Consider the following 19,594-nt stretch of genomic DNA (forward strand, 5'->3'; position numbering starts at 1 on the left):
TATCTACACTCAAGGAAAAAAGAAACGCACCACTGATTTTTTTTTAGTTTTAGCCCGAATGGCATTTACAGTTCAATAATTAACATTCGCGTCAAGAACAGCTGTAATTCGTCGCCTCATGGATCGACAGTAATGTCGCAGCTGGTCCTGTGGGATAGCAGCCCACTCTTTCTCCAGTGCCGCCCTCAGCTGCTGTTGTGTCTCTAGGGGATGATCTCGTTGTCGGATGTGACAACTGAGCAAGTCCCACACATTCTCGATGGGGTTCAAATCCGGATTGAGAGCTGGCCATGGCAACACCTCGACATCGTTCTCCTCCAGGAAGTCGGCGCACACGCGAGCCACATGGGGACGGGCGTTGTCCTGCTGGAACACAGCACGACCCCCAACTCGCTCCAGTAAGGGCAGTACAATTGGGTCCAGGATCTCGTCACGGTAGCGGGCAGCATTGAGGTTTCCTTCGATGAAAACCAAGTCAGTGCGTTGATTGGCCGAGGTGGGACAGCCGGTTGGCACGGTCTTGCGCAGCGGTCGTGACCCGCGGCCTGCCAGCTTGGGGACGATCTGCGGAGGTGCCGGTAGTGTTGTAGCGCTGTTCAAGACGCACAATCGTTGAGTGGTGGACCCCGAACAGCCTGGCCACTGCCCGTCAGTTCCTTCCGGCTTGGAGCATGCCAATGGCTCGGTCTCTCTCTAGATACAAGTGTTTTTGGCGTCATTTTGGTGTCTTTTTATAGGCAAGGGTTGCGTTCAGGAAATGAATGGTCAAACACATATCTGGGAGTCACTCATGTGTAACCATTAGTATAAAATACAAAAACACAGTTTTTGGCACTCACCCAAATCACTCAACCGGAACGCAATAAATACACATTGACGTTTATCTCTAAAATGCTCAAAATCTAGAACATGCACCATTTTTACAATGCCGGTCCTACTTCCTAAAAATATGAGAATTGTTATGTGGTGCGTTTCTTTTATCCTTGAGTGTATAATTCACAAGAGTCAAGTCTGAAAATATGTTTTTAGTTAAAGCTCAGTCCATCATTTGCAGCTATCTAAATAGTAACTGACGTAATTATTGTTGAAAAGCATACTAGGTTTTAAGATAGTAATGGGACTAAACTCCCCGTGAAATTATTCTTCATGGCAAGCTGTTATTTTGAAGTAATCGATGAAAAAAGGCCTTTCCAACCATGCGTCTATAGAGAGGCATCATTGGAAATTTCTGTTAGTAATTAGTTTTTTATTCGGCGAAGCGCTCACAAGTGTTGACACAACACACGTGCGTGCAGTTACTATAATTTGTCGGTTCAGTGCGCGACATCATGTAACTGCAATCTGCTGAGTGAGAATGTGTCTCGGACGCTGAATTCAGGCCCAATTCAAAACATGACTCAGCAACTTTGGATTTGCTATCGAGATCATAGAATAGTGACTGTGTTTTCTCGGAATATACAGCATTCACTGAGCTGAAACTTCATCAGGTTAGTTGTTCAGCACCCTTCCTTAGATTTGAGCGCTTTTGTTGCTTCAAACGAACATAATGCACAAAGTACAAATGATGGATACTACCTTTAACATAGGTGTGATGCCAATCAACCATTTTGGACAAAGCACCCACAGCCCCGTTTATTCTATTCCAGCACAACTTCAACAAACAACAATTTCCCAACAATTAATGTTTTTTATTTCCGACTTTTGCTTCTGCTGGATACTGCAACAATCTCCACTACGGGACATGTAAGTTGCAGGCAACAACATAATAATTTGACCACAAGTACAGTAATTTGGGTTGTTGGAGTGGCGCACCCAAGGGAGGGCTTGAGCCCCCCCCCCCCCAAAGAGGTTGTCAATTTTTTTTTTGGTCCCACGATTTGACCTTGGTGATATGTTTGTGGCCTATTTTTGAGTAGTATAATAGGGGTGTTAGTGGCACCACAAACTTCACAATAGTCTGGCCCCCGAAAAAAACACCCAATTTTGTTCTGCGCCTATTAATCTGCGGCCAAACATTTTGGGCAATATTTGTTCAAAAAAAAAAAATCTACTTCCAAAAAAATTGAAAAAAAAAATTTGAGCCCTCCCCCAAGCCAAATCCTAAGTGCACAACTGGGTAGTTAGGAGTACAAATAGTATTAATGCAAATTGGACATTACAATTCACAGCTCAAAATGGTTTCAACAATACATTAAAGTTAAGACAAAAGAACATTATCTGATAATGAAGTATTTGACTGCCATGTGTAGCAAGCCATAAATCATGAATAATGCTATTTGGTTTGTGACTGATTTACACGAACATGAGCATACTGAAATGGATGCATACCTTGTACTACAAGCACAGCCATTGACACTTCATGCATGCAGTAGACATTTTTCTTATTGGATACTGGCACTGCAGCTCTGCCAACAATCTTGACAATGGTGATGTGTATTACTAGTGATTCCACCCTGCAAATGAAAGTCATCCTTGCAGTTCTTTCATAAGTTTCCAAACCAAAAGCTTACAGGAACTCTTGGCACACAAGTGGTCCGCAGTCTGCATGTGTCGCCCTTGTCAAAAAATTGTAAACGATGACCTCAAATGACCTCTAGATGACCTGTAGTGGGGGTGCTGTGGTCCAATGGTAACGGTGTTCAGTGCGTGACATCACGCAGCTGCCATCGACTGAATAGGAACCTGTCCCGGACGCTCATTTGGGCGCAAATCAAAAGACGACTCCGCAAATTTTGAACTGAAATCGAAAACCTAGAATATTGTTTTCTTGGAATATGCAGCATTCACTGAGCTGAAACTTCATCAGGCTAGTTGTAAAGCACCCTTCTTTAGATTTTGAGCAATTTCTTTAAGTTTTCTCAAATTAAGGTATCTTTCTTATTCATACATGGGAATTTATATTTGTAATTTAATATTTTTAATTTTAAAAATTATGTTAAAATAATATTTCGGACAACTTTAATTTTTTTGTCATACTTTTATACCACAGGCAAACAAACCCACACTTTCTTTTAGCAATGGTTCGGCCTTTCCAAAAGGTCAGTTGAAATCAGGGACTGTTTACATGATTTTGGTACTTCCTACAGGTTTTATTCATATGAAGCACATCTATGAGTTCGGATTAACAAAAATTTAGACGGCGCACAAAGTACAAGTTTGTTGCATGAAGGTCTTTTCATATTATGTGTTTCCCCCCATTTTTTCCCCTTAAATTCCTTGCCTTCACCAACAAAATATTATATACATGTACATATATTAAAATATCCATTCTTCAAGACGACATCTTTTGCCAAACATAAATTTAAAAGGGTGATGACTGTTTAATTTTTTCAACTTTTCTCCTCACACTGAACAAAAAGATCAATTTTTTATACAGCAACCACTTTTGGTTGTTTAACATGCATGTGAAAGGGTGCACAAAAGCAAGGCATGTTAGACTGGCACCTCTGATGCAGTCACCCGCTTCATAAACAATCCATAACCACTGGGTCTTGAAACCAGACCAAGATGGCTGCCACAGTCGAAAGTCTCATTGGTTCACTCGATACACCATCATGATACATCTTCCAACATGGAGGGGCTTGTGTACATTAATGTGGAATGCTTGTGAGTCCGACTAACACTGACATGTATTCCACACTGGTCGAGGTAAATGCCAATTAAAATCGTCTCCTTTCTTTCTACTGGATAACACAACAGGAATTCGTCTTTTTTGCCTGCCACAGAGAAAAAGAAACATGCAGTCACACATCTTCTTTACCATACAATTCAACACACCTTCTTTACAATACAATCCAGCAATGTGTCCGAACTAATCTATTCAATCCTTCGTCACTATGTATTTTTGCTATAAACCTTCCTGAATTGCCCCCCCCCCCAAAGAATAATTGAAAACAGAATATGAAAAGTAGTAGTAACGTCTTCGTCAATTTTCATTTAAATAACTTGTAAGTTGACTTTGGACCAGATGACTTGTGATAAACTTGTTAGGACTTGACAACAAACTTTGTGTCTCACTTAACTTTATTTGTAATCGCCATATTGCCATTTTAAGGGCGTTTTGGTGCCTTTATGGTTTTTATGCTAATGCAAATTTCTGTATTAATCCAATCTGTGGTGTCATTCTAGGCAGAAATTTAATTTCACATCTGCGTGACTGAAAAGTCACCAGAATTTTAGGGCATTGCTGTGTTTTTGGGGTCTGTCTTCAAATTATGAATGGAATTATATGGATAAGAAAATATTGGAAGTATGAACAGGAAGAACATACCGTTTTATAGAATGTCTTGGACTGTACACTAAGGTCGTTGGATTTGGCTACGAGGTCATCAAGCTTTTCGCCACGCTGTAACATGGCGTCTATTGTATCGTGCTGCCAACAAAAACAAACAAAGTCAGAACTTGAATTTCAGTTTACAAATATTTAAACTACAGGGCTAGTAAATTCAAATATTTTACTGGATCAAAAACGTTTTTTTTCCCATTAACTAACGTTGAAATACACGTACATGTATTAAAGAAAATGCATTTATCTGAAAGGTTTAAGTCAAGAAATTTACATGAAAACCCTTGTTCACGATTCATACAAATTGTACCAAAGAGGAAAGTAATTCTAAAAGATGAACATTCTCACTTGGTAAAATGAGAGTTAAAATGGAGCATTTGATGTTTACTTCCCTGATCCATCAGATTATTGGCCAATGACAGAAGTGTATTTGGCTCATAAATATGTATGAGGGTGATGATTGGCCACTCACCATGATGACTTTTGTTTCATCCAGGTCACTCTGAAGTCTCATCATAGGGTCTGCCTGGGATGGGTTCTGAGGTGAAATTGATTAATAAAGTTGGGACAAGGACAAACGTGACAAAATCCTAAGAAATCAGTCTTAAAGGCATATTACGGCCTGGAATGTGCCCAATTGGGCTATAAAACATGTTTTAAACGAAAAGATATTAAACAGAAAGAGCATCAAAAAGGAGAATATAAATGTCCACACTACCATCCTTTCAAAAATGGGCATTTTTGTGTTATTCTTGTGAGAACAATGCAAGAACGAAGTTTGGGGGTCACAATTTTGTCCCTGAAAAATCAAGCTGTTCAGTGCTAGTTGTGATCCAGCCGCACAGTGGTTTGCATAGTGGTTTGGACGTCCATCTGTTTATTTGTAATGTGTCACCTATACCACACACACAACGTGTACGCTGCATTGAACAGACACGAACTTGTAATACATATAGGTATGCCACAAAATGTCCATCGCGCCCGATGTAAACAACCAGGTTATTTTGTCTTTTCTTGGGAATGGTAAGACATCAGGTTTGTCTCCTTTCAACCACAGCTGTAATTAAACAATCCAACATTTTTTTGGATTTCAGGCCGTAATGCCACTTTAATGGCAATGTTTCGCTTATTAATTTTTCACATGCATGGGGAGCGCATAATTTCCACTTATTTAATTTTGATTTATCACCAAGTTTGGCATTGGATATTACATGTATGTGGATTTTTTTGTGATAATTCGCAATTGGCCGGTATACTCCACAAAATTCTCTCGACTTATTTCCAGCGGGGTGCCTTGGTAGAAGATGTGGAAGGAAAATTCAGTTTTAGTGGTGGGAGGAAAACCCCAGAATAATCTGCTAGGAAACACCCACGGACTCAGATAGGGACTGAAAACACAATCCACATATTGGCTTGGGTGATTCGAACCCCGGTCACAGCGTTAGAAGGTGAGGAAAGTACCACTACGGCAACCTGATCCCATAAAACAGGTGAAATGATGACTATTCAGATTGATTCAAATTGTGTAATATTCATTTAAAAAAACATTTTCTCAAAAACTCACTTGGTACAGGGCAAGGTATTCCTCCAACTTCTTGAACGTTATCGAGTTCTCAGCTGCACTGGGCCACGTGCTGGGGGATACCTCAGTTGCAAATTCATCTAAGGCCTGCAGATAAGAACAAGCAGCAGGCCAAGAAATTGAGGCATAGAGGATAAAACTTTGAGTCTTGCTCTTGTTAACAGGAGTATTCTCCTGAGAACAAGAACAACACAAAGTGCATCTACAGGGTGTATCGCCAAAACCCCCCAAAATACTCAATAATAAATACTGGTTTGTATGTTACAAATTTTGAACTTGATAAGGCCAAAAAAAAATAGTTCTGTTTCCGATTACATGGTATTTGAAAATAGGATAGGTAGGTAGGGAAAAAAAAATTTGCCAATTTTTTTTGTGTACGATCATATGGAGGCGTCTGCATGTAGTCAAGGGTAAAAGGTAAAAATTGATGGTTTTGGGTGTTTCTTTTCCTCATTTTTCCAATAAAAAAATTAGGGTAGGGGCTGTTAGAATAGGGTAGGTAGGGAAACCGGAAGCAGAACTATTTTTTTTTTGCCTCATTGTTGATGTGGTTGTATCTGAAAGGGTTGTTTATCAGCTTTTCATTGATACTTAACATGCATTCTTGCAATCATGGACGACAGAGCTCAATCTTGTCTAAAAATAATCTTATTACCACAATCTACCGGTATCACTAAAAAAGAGATTTCGCTTTACCTTGCTCATAAACCTAAACGCAACTCTTGAAGGATACTCGTGATCTGCGATGACAACTCCCGATAAACAGTCACTTCGGACGTATGTGTGACAGTTGTACTCTGCCATATCAAAAAGCATAACCACACAATAAGATAAAATTGGTAAACAAACTCCATACTTGTAATCAAATCAGTCACAAACCACTTGAAGTCACAAGCTATTCCAATGAACTGTGACAAAGGCATTCCCCCAACCTGGACATTATCACGCAGTGAAGACTGGGTCCTCACACCGTTATTCCCATTAATAAATACCTTTTAATGAAATAAACAGTTAAAATGCTCAAATTTTGTGACTTTTCTTTCAGCGATATTTCCAGACTTTTTGTGTTCATGTTGAGGGGCCATATTTTAGATTATGCCTGTGATATGCTACCCTGTCTTTTTAGCATATTCAGTGTGTTATTCAACTTCATTGCATTATGACTGACATCCAGGGTGTGCCCCTCTGCTGCCAAAGCGAAACAAATTACATTTTTTTTTTAAATGTTGTTTCCTGACGGAGGAAGCGGGAATTTTGTTTACAGTTCTCGCGTTTACAGAGATGCTCAGTTTAAAAGTAAACATGTCTGAGGGCGACATGTTTACGGAAAATAAATCACAGATCGACGCTTTTGACGTAAACAACCTCAGTACTAACATGTTCATAGCTGCCAACTTTTCAAAATCCCAATTAGTAATCAACCCGCGCGGTCATTTTCAACTGCTCGTTTTATCAAAAGCTTTACCAACATTGAGTACAGATACATGGTTTACATGTACACATACATGTGCATACCCTTCTTGTTGTGAATAATAATGTACTGGAGGCCAAAAGATAATTAAAAAAAATAATTAAAACATTTTTAAAAAAAAATATATATTTTTTTTTTTAAATTTATTTTGTTTCAATGTCTGTATTTGTTTGTTGAAGTCAAATAAATATTAACAATAATAACGTGCGCATATTTTTTTGAGATGCATGTTATCGATGTGGAGTTTCGAGTTCGTATCAATGTTTACACACGTTGATTTAGGGCCACCGTATGCAATAGAAATATCCCGTCAACATACCTTGCAAACGCATGCTGATTTATCTTTTCTGGACGTTGTGACAAACTTAAACTCTATTACCAATTATTCCAACCATAATCCTATTAAATTCCATGATTAAAATCTCACACTGATAGACTCATCCCAGCAAAAAGCGACCAAATGTGCTCACGATCGTCACTGAAAAGTACTCACAATTCACATACAGTACACACAACCACACATCCACGAGATGCAGCACACAAATGACACACCATTGACAAATAGTTTTAGTCTGGTCCTCAAGTACTCCACTGCGCACACTGCATTGATGTCTATCAGGTGCTTGACTGCATTCTTATTAGACTTGTCACCAGTCCATCCATTATCGCGACATTTCGCCAGAAGTTTTCGGTCAAAAACGATACTTTACAAGTATTTTTTTTTCGTTAGGTAGAAAATGGGAAATTCGTAATGTTTTAGTGGCATATCGTATTTTCGTAATTTAACAAACAATTCGTAAAAATTACGAAAAATTTGTAACAGTTGGCAGCTATGCATGTTGTGTACAGATTTATTCCGCGCAAGCATAACAACCATATTGCATACGCACGCGTAAGTCTTCACATGACAGTGGTTGAGCGCATGTGTACTGCTGTATTGTTACAAGCTACTGTAGGATTGTTGTACATTTTGCCAATCACTGGTTTACATGACGCTGGAACAAAGCTGGTTCAGGGGCCATTTATTCGCCTGTTTTTGAAGCCGATTTTAATTCTCCGGTTCGTTAGTGTGATGTCAGTTCAGTTTAAACCACGCCCACGAGCCATTAAGTAGCTTTGGAACCACTGGAACCAGAAGCTAACGCAACTCGTGTGTTTATCCAATGGGTGCTAGTAATCAGTGGTGGGCGCGCATGTATGACGTTTTTACTAATGCATCGGATATCACATTTTAATGCACCCCCACGGAATCGAGTCTCGACAAATCAGAAGCTATCAACTCTCCAAGGTATTTATGAATACTGGTTTATCCTATTTATTGATGCTCAATAATTGTGTTGTGTAAAAACACAAAGGAAAGTCAACTCAACAGATTTCGAATGAACAAACAAAATAAACACAAAACTGGCAAAGTAAACCACCATCCTGTAGTGAATGGCTGTCATCTTTGCTAGTGTGTGATCCCACTGCTGTAACAACACCCATACAATACAATTACTTCAATGAAATGCTATTAAGCAAGCCAATTATCAAACATAAACCTTGTTCTTTCACTGTAGACCTGAGGCCTGGCTGTGTCCTTTCCACCACAATTCGAGATGTGAACTTCATAAACTCTTGAACACTAATAAGACAAAAAATATAAAAAAGACAACAATTCAATCTATGTAGTTCTAGTTATGCTGACCCAGACAAAATTGCTAAGTTTTACCCTTAACCATGTTAACTCCTAGGCATTCTTGCTGGGGCCTTTTGATTATCAAAAGAACAATCATCTGTATTCTTGTGAAAGAACTCCTTCTCTGAAGTCACGGCTCTTGTCAGCTCTGCTGTCCTACTACTACATGTACATTTTACTTCATGGAAAACATATAACTACAGTGAAACTGACAGAAATTCAATTAAAAAAACAGAGCCTACATGACGAATAAATAGAAACTTTTTAAAACTTACTAAACGTGAACTTGGAATCTTCTTCAATTTTGAGCAATATCAAAATTAATTGAAAATATTTGGTCACATCCAAATTACTTGACAAAAGTGTTGGCATTTAGACATGTGTCTATTGCAGGCATGCAACTTTTCCTCGGATCAGCTGATTTCCTCTTTTTTTACTTCCCATGTGTGCCATTGAAAATAGAAAAACACTGTACAAAGTCTGGGAAAAATTTGAATTTCCTCTTTTTTTGGTGATTTCCCAGTTGCATGCCTGCTATTGGCATGATTGGAAAAGGATTGAACTGCTTCAATAGGCGTACATGTACGTGCAATTGCCGGCCGTAGCTGAGCACTAGACTTCTTCCTTATGCCCTGTCTACTGCACATGTGGGCAACAACAAATGCGCCTCTCTTCAAAGCCACTCTGCATGTCCCAACCATGCATGTTATACATGCGAGCATGTTGGACATTATTCAGCACTGTGTAATTAAGGCAGAAGTCTATTGGGACGCTGTCTTACCTGCTTTTCTGGAAGTAACCGAATGATGTTAGATTATAGGCACTGGATAAGGAAACCACTTTGGGTTGGCCCTTGTACAGCACAGTGATGGCATAAAGCTTCATCCTACTACCGCTTAGAGACCTTTCACTTCTAAAACCAAGTCTGGATTAATGACCGCCGCCTGGCGTTACCGGCACCTGACTGCCGCCTGACGTTACTGACCCGCCTGGAAATAATTCCCAAGAATTCACTGTTGAGATGAAGAAATGATAACAAAAAAGTACGAGTTGTAAGGAATTTTGGAATGGTACTAAATTTAAATATACCAAGTGCATGAATTAAAGAAAAAACAGGAAAAAGAAGGTGGGCTGTAAAAAAGGAAGTGAGTAGGGTGGAGAAACTGGTTTAGTTTGTTTTATTTAGCCTAAAATTGATGGGCAAAAACAATCTTAAAAAGAGAAGGCCACCCATCCAATGTTCAATGCTTCTGATTTAAAAATCTGAGCCACAGTGTATCAATGAATATTTTGAGATTTCAGGATGTAGTCACAGAACTAGGCTCTAGCAAGGATATAAGGGCCCTAAAAACAAACATATTTTTGCTCATTTCACATATGCTCATTTCACAATATAATAAAGCATGAAAGATGTTGTGTCTAGTTTTTTTGTTATAGATGTCTTTGACAACAGGTGCCTTTGTAGGCCCGAAGACCCGATATACATGTAGAAGGCGCCGGCTGAATGGTCATAATCTCGAGGTCAAGACACAGTTTTTGTTTTGCTTAAATCCCCGAATCTGCTCACATACCATAGACCCTTGCTTTGCAAGGGGTATTCCATGACTAATGTACGTAATACCCTCTGATCAGCATAAACCCTACGCGATGGTATGTCAACTTAGAGACAATGTTGTGCACTGTTGCGTGACTGAGTGATGCGCAGATCGATGCATGCAAGTGTTAACAGTCTCAGTTTTCCCAATATGCTGATCTTTCAGAAAGGCAAATGTTGGTAAAATAAGGATGGGCGAAATAATTAATGACCCTCCCATTTGCCAAAAAACATCATTTTTTTTCATGCTGAAGGCGCTATCACCATTTCTACTATATAAAGCTACTTCCAATGTTCAAAAGTCTACAAAATTTGTTTACACTGGGTTGACGACCGTTGACACTTGTTGAAGTCAGTTGACGCATTAGGACCCTAGAAAATATGGAACTCTTTTGGCTGGAATTACCTCAGTCCTATATGTTATCATTGGGTTGTTGTACTAGGGCTGGAGGAAGCTTTCAACACGGACTAGCATCTTTAAATTTTTATTTTGAAAATGTGCCATTTTGTTCCGGTGACACATTAATTCCCCTTGGGAGTTGGGACTCACCCAAACCTTGTCTGGCATAACCACTACACAGGTCCTTAAAGAAAATAACGATCCACGATGTGTACAAAGGAATGTCAAAGCGCGGTTGATTTCAATGCACAGCACACGCACCAGTAAAACTTGCCAACTGCGCCCTGAAGCGGCGTAGCGCACACCTGACGACTTTTTGTCGGCAAACTTCGGCTGCCGTTCTACTACAATCGTGATGGGAGAGACAAGCCTGCATTTGGACTACTATCGCCTGACCACGTCCAAATGTTAAAAAAGGCAATTTGAAGACTCCTAGTTACTCGGACTAGGGCTGAGGTAGCCCCACTTGTGTGGCCTCTGTATTGCTGCGCTGTATGTTTAATAGGCCACACGTCTGGTTTCTCAACCTACTGAGGAGTTTTAATAGTCCGAAGCTGGCGCATACATGGACTTAAGAAAGCTGTCTAAACTTTTTCAAAAATACATGTAAGTAGGAAAGATTCCCATGTCTGCCAGCACTAATTTTTCCCTTTAGTGACCTATCAGCATAATAATATGCCCTAAAAAAAAATATCAAATTTAGCACTAGCACTGGGAAAATATTGAAGTATTCACAGCGATCATGTATCTACGGGCCCGATTCCTATATAAGGGAACAAAATCCACTTTTAAATTATTTGACCAACCAAACTAGTTGGCTACATTAAGAACATAAAAGTATGTCATAGATAAAGGGCAGGGTTTTTCATTTTTGAGTGAAATTTGGGGGTAAAATGCCGATGACAACGACAAAACGCAACACGAAAATAAAGTCTTAAAGATGACGATCACCGCGCGATATACCATTTACCATGTGTACCCTCACGAGCACGCAAGTCCCGCTACACGGCACCAACTAGCCCGTAATTAAAACCACGTAGGAAAATCGTTGCCTTTTTCAGATGTCTATTTTTCGTAAAATTTCGATACGCAAACGTGTGCAAACGAATCTGGAAATTTCATGAAAAACAGACCTCTGAAAAAAGGCAGCACTTTCTGATTAGCCTATAAAGAGTGCAAGTATGTTTCTAAAGCAAAAATAAACTACAATTTAAGCCTAAATGTGAAAATCAAAATTTGACAAAGTTCGACATGTTCTTGTACATGTTCCAAGTGTCAATGATGAGTGTGGCCTTTATTTACGCATGGAGGTAGAATTCTACCTCCATGATTTACGGAGGCAGTCCAGTGAATTCGCCACATTGGGCTAGAGCTATGAGGCATGTGTCTGTGAGGTAACTCCACTCTCCAGCTAGAACTCTTTCAGTTAATTCATATTATTCGTTCAACTTAAAAAACTCACACTTTCGTCTCTTAAATGACTCTGGAATGTTAGCACTTGACGATTGAGCCAGGTTTACGGAGAAAAACAATCGAATCGAGCACAAATTTTGTACAGCTTCCGACTCGGTACACGGTACATGTACATGCACCGATCATATGGAGCTAGCTGTACAAACGTACGTACGTACGTACGTGTACATTGACAGAACACGTCACTGGAAATTAGGTTGGCGACAAAGATGACTAATTCGCCTGTCGTTCGTTTCGAATAAATATAAGGTGGGAATCTAGACGTATTATCAAGTCTTTTGGGGTTGGTATGGACTGCCACAGAGGAAAAGAAAGAAAATACAAAGTAAGTCAACAATCGTACGTCGCATTTGTCGACCCAGCAGTAGGCGTGGTAATGCTATGACCCTTATCACAACACCAGCGCGCGTGAGGGCCATAAAACAAGGAGCGGGTATCAGGTCAACTCGACCATTTGCCAACTCGACTGTGACCAACTTGACCATTTACCAACTCAACCGGTGTGGCATAACATCAAAAGCTGAGAAATATAAAACTGCTCAAGTCCACGTTTCCCCAATTATTATTATTATACTGTATTTTAAGAGTATGAGTACGAGTACTTTGCCATGAGTACGAGTACGAGTACATGAATTTTTTCTTGCGAGTACGAGTACATTTTCCATGAGTACGAGTACGGAAAAAGTACTCGAGTACGAATACGAGTACGAGTACTACAACACAGGATACAAAGATCCCTGGTTCGAATCCACGGCGTCCCTGCTCTTTTTCATCGACTGTTTTTTCTCTTCTCAGTGAATTTATAGTTGAGATAATTTTATTTTTAGGGAAAAAAAAACGAGAACCTAAGTGTCTTGTAATGATTCAAAGGAAAACTGAGTTATGCATGACTTTGGAGCATCCCGCCCTTGCCCTTTTTTTCGTTGAAAAGCGTAGTAGGAAAATCTGTGAAACTAATCTGTTTTGTAAATATTCAACTCCCGTCAGTTGCTCTGGCTCCGTTTCGAATTCACGAAGGGTCGAAATGCATATTATTCGACGCTCAAAATGTGTCCACATATGGTCCGCAATGAAAAAGAAATCACATCCGGTATGGAATGTATCTATGAGAAAGTTTCCAGATAGCTTTTGCATACATTGGCTATAACCGCGGTCTTAAACTGCAGGAGCTAGCTGCTTTATACATAGGTCATGAAAAAATTACCCAGAATGCCATCCCCGCTTCCTTTACATAAATTGGCAACCAATTTGAATTTTTAATAAACCATGAATAATAATAATTATTTGAAGCTCATCAGCCCTCCAGCGCCCTGTTTGCAGGGCGGTGGGTACGAGCGAACGGCTGCCTAGGCCTGACCTGAGATTCATCAGAAATAGTCAGAATCTTTTGGCCTAGGAACCAGACTACTGCAGCCATGTCTTTATAAATAGGTCATGATAAGTTACCCAGAATGCCATCCCCACTTCCTTCACAAGATTCTGCGAGCTCACCAGCCATTCTCACAGCCTTTAGTCAAGGCCGGCCGCGTGGCCATACCCGGACGTGTGGCGCCCCGGATGCTGCAACATTTTTTATTGAAGCCGTAACAATTGTCCCAAAGTAGGTGAAAAATAATATCTACATCTTGGCACCAAAAAGCTACAATATTAGCATCTACTTCGAAGATTTTAAATGCGATGTCGTTATTTTCGCGAAATAAAACAAACCCCAAAAAACCGAAGGCCTCTTTTATTGAACGAAAGCCAGCAACCAGCGAAAAAGGGGTCCAAAATAAAGTTTGTTTTCTGCAATCAAGTAAGTTAAGCTAAATATTAAGGACTGCCATGAAAACATCAATTAGACTTTTGTATTCCCTTTGATTTCAAAAGAGCAAACCCCTTAACTCACCTGAAAATGGGGGGATTCCCTGGTGGATTTACTGAACACGGAGTAGTTTTTGCACTCAACTGCACAATTATTATAACACAGCACGCGGGGTTCGCAATGGACCTATCCAGTAAGCACCTCCCCATTGTATTCTGACCAATCACAGCCGTGATTTATGTCCGACATTGCGCGCACAAAAGTCCGACATACGTGCACACGCGTATGATGCGCACGGCAGGAAAATTATGCAGTGTGGCATTGGAGAGGAGCACGTCTTAAATTGCCCCCGTGCGTAGTGGGAGGGGCTTACTGGATCGGTCCATTCAAACCGTAGGCCTACCACGCCGACGCGTGATTGGCCCGTTCGTTCCCGCGTGTACATTTCCTACGGACGGAGATATATGCGTACGTAAGTGCCTGCTATGGATTTGTGCACACGTCGCCCTGAAAACAGCGGTGCGACGGATGCCTTGGAACATTCTGATAATTGTTTTCATTTGGCGTTCTATACCCTCATTAACCCGGAAGAGCACGGTCTTGATACCTGTATCGGCTAGCGTTTATTTCACATCGCCTAGATAACCTGAACCATATACTAATCAGATCGCTGAAAAAACACTAGTATAGCAACCATTTTGTCCGATAGTCCGAGAAAGTCCTATAAATTTTTATTTTTTATTTTATTGGATTGAAATGTTGGCTGGATGTTAAGCTTGACTGGCAACACAAGTCTGTCAAAAATTGAGATACAATGTTGAGATTATCGGCGTCAATATATTTTTTGGTAACACCGACAAGCTTCCAAAATGCACGGTGTCCAGAAAATCGGCCTTACAATTAAAAAGAAACACAATCACACCTATGTCATTATATCACACAATAACCCAAAAGTATTTGTTTAATTGGATTAAAATTTGACCATGACTGGCAACACAAGCAGGTAAAATATGAGAGAAAACACGCAGATTATCGGCTTCAATATAATTTTTAGTAACAAAGATAATTATGCATCCAAAGTGAAGTCACGGTCTAAACCGAAAATCGGCATAACAACTTATCAGAAAAAACCCAATATCACACCTATGTCGCATGATAATTAAAAAAAACCCATTTATTTCATTGGGTTGAAATGTTGGCTGGATCATTTGACCATGACTCTACACAAGCCTGTTAAATATTGACAGCAACAGAAAATCGGCCTTATAGGCCTAATTAAACAGAATCACAATCACAAGATAACTGAAAAACTGTCTGACGTTCGGATTTGACTGAAATTTTTCCGAGAGGATGAGCATGTCCGAACAAGCATATTTAATACTGAAAGAAACAAACAGATTATCTGCGTCAATATATTTTGGTAACACCGAAACTGCAAAAATGAAGTCACGGTTTTAAGAAAATCGGCCTTACTATTAAACAGAAACACCTATTTCACTCGATAACCTATTTGTTTTATTGGACTGACATTTTTGCTAGAGGTCAGTTGAGCATGACTGGCAACAAAAGCATGTTAAATATTGAGAGAAAACACACAGATCAACCCGGGGGGTCCTGTCATTTTCTTTAAATAGAAATTCCTTAACAAATAATTCGACCCCCCCCATAGTGGTAATAATGTCCGCCTGTGCAAAACATACAGACAGAGCCAGCTTGGTTATGTGGTATTTGTACACTATTCTGTAATATAGTGTAAATAATCGTCGGATTTGAACAGCGCCCCCATCCTAGCTCCCTTTTCGATTTTCGGAGGCCGAGTGTCCGGAGGAAAAAACCTGTCTACATTGTATACTTTTTTGCTGATGACGACCCCCCCCCCCCCGCGAAAAGTCCTGGATCGGCCCCTGCTGGCAACACAAGCGTATATTTAGGGGAAACACGCAGATTGGCGTCAATATAATTTTTACTTACACGGACAAAACCCATCACGCAAAAGTGAAGTCGCGTTGTACAGAAAACATAGGCGTAGCCAGCGGGGGTGGGGGGGGGGGGGGGGGGAGTAAGGGGGTATTTACCCCCCCCCCCCCCCCCCCCCATTTACCCCCCCCCCAATATTTTGTAAAGACTGCATTTTTCCATTCAAATGCCTTTTATTCAAAGGGCTTACCCCCCCCCCCCCCAATAATTTGTAAAGAGTGCTCTTTTTTTTACGAAGAGCCCTTTTTCTGAACAAGTGCCCTTTAAAAAAAAAAAAGTGGTGCCCTTTTTGTGGCATCTGCCGTTTTGGATGCCTTTTTCAGAATTTTGCACATGTATCGCCCTGGAAAGCACCATATATTGGCCCTTTGTGTGCATAATTGTCGGTTTTGAACAGCGCCCCCGTCGACAAATGGTACCAGCCCCCCCCCCTTAACCCCCCCCCCCCCCACCCCGCTTTTTGATTTTACGGAGGCCAAGTGTCCGGAGAAAAAACCTGTCTACATTTCACAACAGATGTACAAGTGCCCTTTTCAAAAATATTTAACCCCCCCCCCAATAAAAATGACCGTGCTACGCCCTGGAAAATCGGCCTAACTACTTAACAGAAATACAACCACACCTATGTCATGATGATTACCCCGAAACTAGTTTATTGGATTGAAATGCTGGCTGGATGTTTAGCATGACTGGCAAGACAAGCCTGTTAATCCTAAAAGGGCCGGGTTATTTTGACCATCCCTTAGCCGGGGGGAAGATCTCGGCCATCGAATGACGAAAAATTGTGAAACTCGATACATGCATAGAGCAAATCATCATTGGAATTATGGCTAATTAATTATTCATATGTACCGTACGTATAGTAATTGTGCTCTGTGTGCACGACGTATATGAGAAAGTTCAGTTTTCACGGCGAGTAGCGCCGGAAAATTGTTCGCTGCGCGACAACCCGTGGTCCGATTTTTATGTTTTGGTATTAAAAGATGCGCAAGGCTCGAGGCTAAAAAGTCACAACAGCTCGGGTCGCGAAAAAAAATTCCAAGGCTATCGCGGAAAAAGTTGAGGGGGGGGGGGAGGCGGATTCCGCCCCGGCCCTTTTAGGGTTAAATAATTATTGACATAAAATAAAATTGAAATTACCGGCGTCATTACAATTTTTTGTAACCCCGACAAAACTGGCAAAATGAAGTCACGCTGTCCAGAAAATCGTCCTTACTACTTGACAGAAAAACAATCACAACTAGAGGTTGTAGGAACAACCACACGGTGTTGGGCCATGGATTACCTCAAACTTTGACACACACATCAACTCAAAATATGCATGTTTAAATCCAAGTTTGACTTTTCAACATGCCGCCAGAGGGCGCTCTAACATTTGATGACGTCACCTGTAAAATTCTTGCACAGTACTGCCAAGGCAGACACTCGAATCGTTTCAATTAATAAGGCACTTCCGGTTTTGACCGGAAGGAATTAGGGTCACGTGATTTTGCACTTAAAACCAGAAATGAAGACCCTGCAATATTTTATCGATTGCCATAAAAAATCAAATCTGTAGCAGTTGATTTTATATTGATTGTCAAAGATTAAATATGGAAATATTTATTTGCTTGTAATAATATTATTATCCATTTGTTTTTCGCGCACAGAAATCTAGAAATCTTTGATTGCTTGTAAAATGATACTTGATCACGTCGTTGTGACGTCATTACCAGAAACCTCCAGAGCTATATTTACTGTGCTGTATACAGCCAAATCTTGATTATATCTATCACGGTATATTTTCTAGCAATTTTTTAAGGTTTAAAGGTCTTTTTATTGTAACTTCCGGTCTGATGACGTAATCAATTTGTTTTTTTCGCGCACAGGTGTTGTCTGCATTATGGTCATCATGTACATTAATTTTGAAGCGATTACCGCAAACTTCGCAACAGACATCACCAATAATTTTTTTGAAAGGTCAATCCAGGCAGACACTTAAATTGTTTAAAAGCAAGTTCATATCTTTTTCCACTTTTAAATTATTAGGCACTTCCAGTTTCGACCGGAAGGAAGGGTCACGTGATTTTACGCGCACAAGATAAAATGAAGATCATGTATTACCATGTCGATTCCCGCAAATTTCAGGTTCCGGTCTCTCACGATTGATTTTATATGGAATTTCAAAGATTAAATTTATTAAACTTTCGAGTGACGTCACGTGACCCATGATGGCGTCTTGATTACGTAATTGCAAAAAACCACATCGGCGGTGGATTGGGCATTCATGTATTGACAAATGAAGTTCATATATGTTTCCATTTTTCCAAACAGTTCTGGAGAAGGATTTGCTGAGAATATGCTGAGAACAAAAACAGTAAATTCTTACAAAACCAATAGGTGTTGGGCTCAAGGCCCAACACCTTACTATGTCACACGATAACATAAATATTACAAGGAGGTTATACAGACAGTCTGAAATTTAAAGAGGGAACTTACCAATACGGTCATGACAGCAGTATCCTCGTAACTAGCAAAGCATATCGTAGTCAACACACCGGGGTGGAACTGTGTCACAGGTGAAAGAAAGTCCCCCTTAATGCTTTTTTCGTCTAACTCAAAAACTATGCACATCTTGCTCTAATTACAACTGATCAGTTCAGAAATTAATTAGCAATCCAGCCATACTCTTTGTTTGGCCCGTGATAGTGTACAAAATCATGCAATTCATGACAAATGGTACCGAAAACAGTTGCACTGTTGTGTACTTGCAAGTTGTGGTTCACACTCACCTTGCAAGTATACATTAGGGTATTGCTGGATTGCTAAGGAATTTCTATACTGATTAGTCGTTATTTGAGCGAGAGGTGCTCAGTAGTTTTTGAGTTGGACAAAAAAGTATTGGAAGGGGGATTTTCTTTTTTGGTTGAGTGTATTCTTACTTGTGTGTGACTGATTCAAAAGTAACGCGCATGGCACAAAGCACTCACTGGAGCGTAACATCACAATTTCAAGTATTTGCTGATCTGGGCTACGACTTCTAGAGGGTTTAATGTCTGGACTCTGACATGCTTAAAACATGAAGAAATTTTTCTTCTTATATTTATTTTGTAGGTTTCAAATGAAATTTAGGAGGATGTGTTGATTGGTATGGGATAGAGAAGAGTGCCGACACTTCTTCCAAAAAGAGATATCTTTCCACATGGTGTTACCCGCAAACTGTATAATTTATCTCATCCGCCATGCAAAGCTTCAAGTCATTATATAAGAGTGCCCACCTTAATTCATTTCCGTGTTGCTCCATTTCATTGTTTTGGCGGGGGGCGTGGGAACCTCCTAAGGGATATTTTT

General features: G+C 40.1%; 1 protein-coding gene across 2 annotated transcripts; it reads right to left on the minus strand.

The window, feature by feature from the left end:
- Positions 1–1,567: 1,567 nt before the first annotated feature.
- Positions 1,568–18,761, minus strand: LOC119739946 (synaptobrevin homolog YKT6-like). 2 transcript variants are annotated; one of them, XM_038215099.1, is made up of 8 exons: positions 12,473–12,637; positions 9,798–10,029; positions 8,880–8,962; positions 6,564–6,664; positions 5,850–5,954; positions 4,758–4,823; positions 4,271–4,372; positions 1,568–3,716 (listed from the first exon to the last, which is right to left on the minus strand). In XM_038215099.1, exons 2-8 carry the CDS (start codon positions 9,899–9,901, stop codon positions 3,681–3,683), a joined length of 597 nt encoding a protein of 198 aa, XP_038071027.1. In that variant the 5' UTR covers positions 9,902–10,029; positions 12,473–12,637; the 3' UTR covers positions 1,568–3,680. The 2 variants fall into 2 exon arrangements, with proteins under 2 accessions (XP_038071027.1, XP_038071028.1); XM_038215100.1 differs by lacking the exon at positions 12,473–12,637 and adding an exon at positions 18,743–18,761 and having other exon boundaries at positions 3,233–3,716.
- Between the last annotated feature and the right edge of the window lie 833 nt (positions 18,762–19,594).

The sequence above is a fragment of the Patiria miniata genome, unplaced genomic scaffold (genome assembly GCF_015706575.1).
Source record: "Patiria miniata isolate m_02_andy unplaced genomic scaffold, ASM1570657v1 HiC_scaffold_4, whole genome shotgun sequence".
NCBI lineage: Eukaryota > Metazoa > Echinodermata > Asteroidea > Valvatida > Asterinidae > Patiria > Patiria miniata.